We start from the raw sequence: 3,228 nt of genomic DNA, 5'->3' as shown, positions 1-3,228 counted from the left end.
TTCTTGCAGCGCGGGTGTAACAGTCTCTGGCTGAAGGAGCTACCTAGTGCTGTCAGGGCGGGCTGGAGGGGGTGGGAGGGACTGTCCATCATAGCTTTTAGCTTAGCTAGCGTCCTCCTGTTGCCCACCTCCTCCAAAGTGTCTTGGGAGCAGCCCAGGACAGAATTGACCCTCCTGACCAGTCGCTCCAGTCTCTTTCTGTCCCGGGCCGAGATGCTGCCTGACCAGCAGACAATGCCATAATGGATGGCCGAAGCCACCACCGAGTTATAGAAAGTCTTAAGGAGACGAAGGCAAATTTCAAATTGATTTTGGAAATTGTGGACATTGTGTCTTCCAAAGAGGAAAAGAACCATCCAAACCGTTATGTAATTCAAAAGCCAGCATCTATGATGGTATGGGGCTGTTAATGCTGAAAGGTACATGCAGGTCTTGGAAAAGCATATGCTGCCAAGCAATGTCTTTTTCATGCCCCCACCCCGGTTGGGTTGAACCATCCTGGTATTGGGGAGACTCTGACTTTTTGGGATAGTTAAATTGAATAGCTCAATGAATATACATCCATCCATTTTGAACACCGCTTATCCTTAAAAGGGTCACATGGAGTTGCTGGTGCCTAACCCAGCTGATTTCAGACTCCACTCTGAACCAGTCACAGGGCACATATAGAGACAAACGACCATTCACACCCATATGTACACGTCAACGAGTGGGAAACAATCCCACTTTGCCCGCACACAAGTCCAGCGAGTGTACCACTACACTATCAGCGAATTACTGAATATACACTTCATTTTACGAACTTATATTTTTCTGAAATATCTAAAATATTTTTGCATGGATGCTACTGTATAATATATTTCTCTCACGTACCCCCTGGAGTGACTTCACGTCCCACAATTGAAGAACTAATGCTCCAGTCGATTGGAGAGTTCTGGAAAGATGCCACCCCCAGCCGCAAGGTGGCAGTATATTGTCCTGCCCCAGTCATAACACAAAAGATGGACGCCGCCGTGTTTATTCTGTCACTGATCGACTGTTGTGCACTGATTTTCCTCGCGGTCTATTTTGTATCCTTTGCTGTGTATATTTTCTTGTTTGTATGAAGAGCCTGTTTGCAGAAGGTTGTATCGAGTTGAAAACGTTTGTGACTTTTGTTTTCTTAAATAGTCAAATCGGTGAAAAACCGAACTACCATGTTAACACATTAGCTATGTTGCTATCATTTCCGAGGCAGTGTTCCTCGCAAACGCAACAGAAACATAATGGCAGTCAGCAGTCAGTTGGACAGTAATTTGTTTCCATTGGACCGGCTACGCTTAAGCCAAAGTACATTTACGCTGATTTAATTATAATTTAACGTAGTTGTCGGGTAGTAGTAATAGTAGTGTCTTACTCATCTGAACTTGTTGTTTATATTGTTTTGCCCTACCTTGACTTAAAGGTCAGATTATTACCTTGTCTGATTTAGAATGTGACTACATCAACGCCAGAGCATGCTGCTCCAAACTCAATAAAGTAAGTCTGCATTGATTCTTTTGGGACAAACTTCACGTACTAGTACCATTATGTGCAGTCAATATTTTACAAATCAACAAAGATCAATTTCTGTACAGTACCTCAAGTGACATTAATTTTTAACATCTTTCATTTCTGTCAAGTTTCATACACTGTACATAGTGGGTGTGTTGTAATTAAACAAAACAGTGACTATCTCTGAACGTGCACAGATTTGTCTCATACTTAGCATACTCAGAATTTTAGCATGTGCAGTGTCAATGATCACAACTCAGTAGAGACTGCTTGGTTGTTTTTAATGGTCATGTATTTGTTTACTTTGACTTAATATGGGTCAGCATCCTTATGTTATCCTCACTGTGTTTGGGATATTGTGTGTTCAGTGGGTAATACCAGAGATGGTTGGCCAGTGTCTGTCCACTGTGCTGATGCTGGTCTCCACACACTGGTTCATCTTCTTCCTCAACCTTCCCGTAGCAGCCTGGGACATTTATAGGTAAACCGGTTTCCTATTTTTTCATGATTGGAGCTGCTAGATATGGAAAAAAAATAATCTATCATGATATAGGCCATTTTATATCACGATAATGCTATGCCATGGTATATCTGCAGCAATTCTATTAAAAAAACAAAACAAAAAAACATATTAAGACTGTGCGATTGGCTGGCAACCAATTCGGGGTGTCCCCCACCTACTGCCCGAAGACAGCTGGGATAGGCTCCAGCACCCACGGCGACCCTAGTGAGGATAAAGCGGTTCGGAAGATGAATGAATGAATGAATATTAAGACTGCTTACCTTTTCTCACTTTGTTTTGAAGTGACATTAAGCAGATCTGTATCAAATGAGAAATGCATCGAGTAGTGCTGCTTTACAAAATTATCAAATGCAAACAGAAGCACAGTCGGCAAAATATTTTTGCACAAATGCAGATTTATTTTTAACTGATTGTGCGGACTGCAAAAGTCAGTGTCAAAACTCAGGACTGTATCGTGAAAACAAATCACACTATTCTATTCTTGTTTTCTATTTTTGTTTGCTGGCTACCCATGAGATGTATGTAATATGAAACAATTACCTTGTTTCAGCAAAGCAATACTCTCCTAAATAAAAACCCAAATTATTAAAAAAGTCTTACACGCTGACCATAGACTCACGTGTTTCGATAATCTATGTTTATATCATCTTTCTTGATATAACTTGATATAACACAGTTGCCACATGGTGAAATTAAAAAAATGTTTTCGGTGCAGATACGTGAAGGTCCCGATGGGGAACATGGGCGTGTTTGACCCCACTGAGATCCACAACCGGGGGCAGCTCAAGTCACACATGAAGGAGGCCATGATCAAACTGGGATACCACCTGCTTTGTTTCTTCATTTATTTGTACAGGTAGAGGACCACACAACACAATGACATGTTGAAAATGGTACGAGTCCCCATGTTGCCTTACATTGTTAACTCATGTGGTTGGCCTCTGTTTTTAATAGCATGATTCTGGCTCTGATCAACGACTGAGGCCACATGCTCGCAGCGGGACCTCCGCCATCTTTCTTCACACTCCTGGATTTAACCTTTCCCTCCTCCCATCCTGTGCTGGATGCCTAAAATCGTTCCAAACTGCTCTGACAAGTTGAATCGTGTGCCAAAGGCATACTCCTTCAAAAACATGCTTAGCATCTGATACAAAGGTATCAGAGCCCCCCCC

At 42.1% G+C, this 3,228-nt stretch overlaps 1 protein-coding gene across 1 annotated transcript; it reads left to right on the top strand.

Annotated features, from left to right (window-relative positions):
• Nucleotides 1-969: 969 nt before the first annotated feature.
• On the top strand, nucleotides 970-3,228 carry cnih4 (cornichon family member 4). The gene is made up of 5 exons (XM_019879995.1): nucleotides 970-1,070; nucleotides 1,450-1,518; nucleotides 1,902-2,014; nucleotides 2,772-2,912; nucleotides 3,011-3,228. The coding sequence occupies exons 1-5, from the start codon at nucleotides 1,002-1,004 to the stop codon at nucleotides 3,036-3,038; spliced, it is 420 nt and encodes a 139-aa protein (XP_019735554.1). The 5' UTR covers nucleotides 970-1,001; the 3' UTR covers nucleotides 3,039-3,228.

The sequence above is a fragment of the Hippocampus comes genome, unplaced genomic scaffold (genome assembly GCF_001891065.2).
Source record: "Hippocampus comes isolate QL1 unplaced genomic scaffold, H_comes_QL1_v1.1 scaffold135, whole genome shotgun sequence".
NCBI lineage: Eukaryota > Metazoa > Chordata > Actinopteri > Syngnathiformes > Syngnathidae > Hippocampus > Hippocampus comes.
The sequence above is the reverse complement of the archived record's forward strand: the minus strand, read 5'-3'. Positions and strand labels throughout refer to the sequence as shown.

Excerpts from the sequence above, each read along its gene's own strand:
- cnih4 (XM_019879995.1), top strand. The coding sequence starts at position 1,002 with ATGGACGCCGCCGTGTTTATTCTGTCACTGATCGACTGTTGTGCACTG. Across the intron at positions 1,519-1,901 it reads GCTGCTCCAAACTCAATAAA|TGGGTAATACCAGAGATGGT; the intron begins GTAAGTCTGCAT and ends TTGTGTGTTCAG. Across the intron at positions 2,913-3,010 it reads TTCTTCATTTATTTGTACAG|CATGATTCTGGCTCTGATCA; the intron begins GTAGAGGACCAC and ends TGTTTTTAATAG.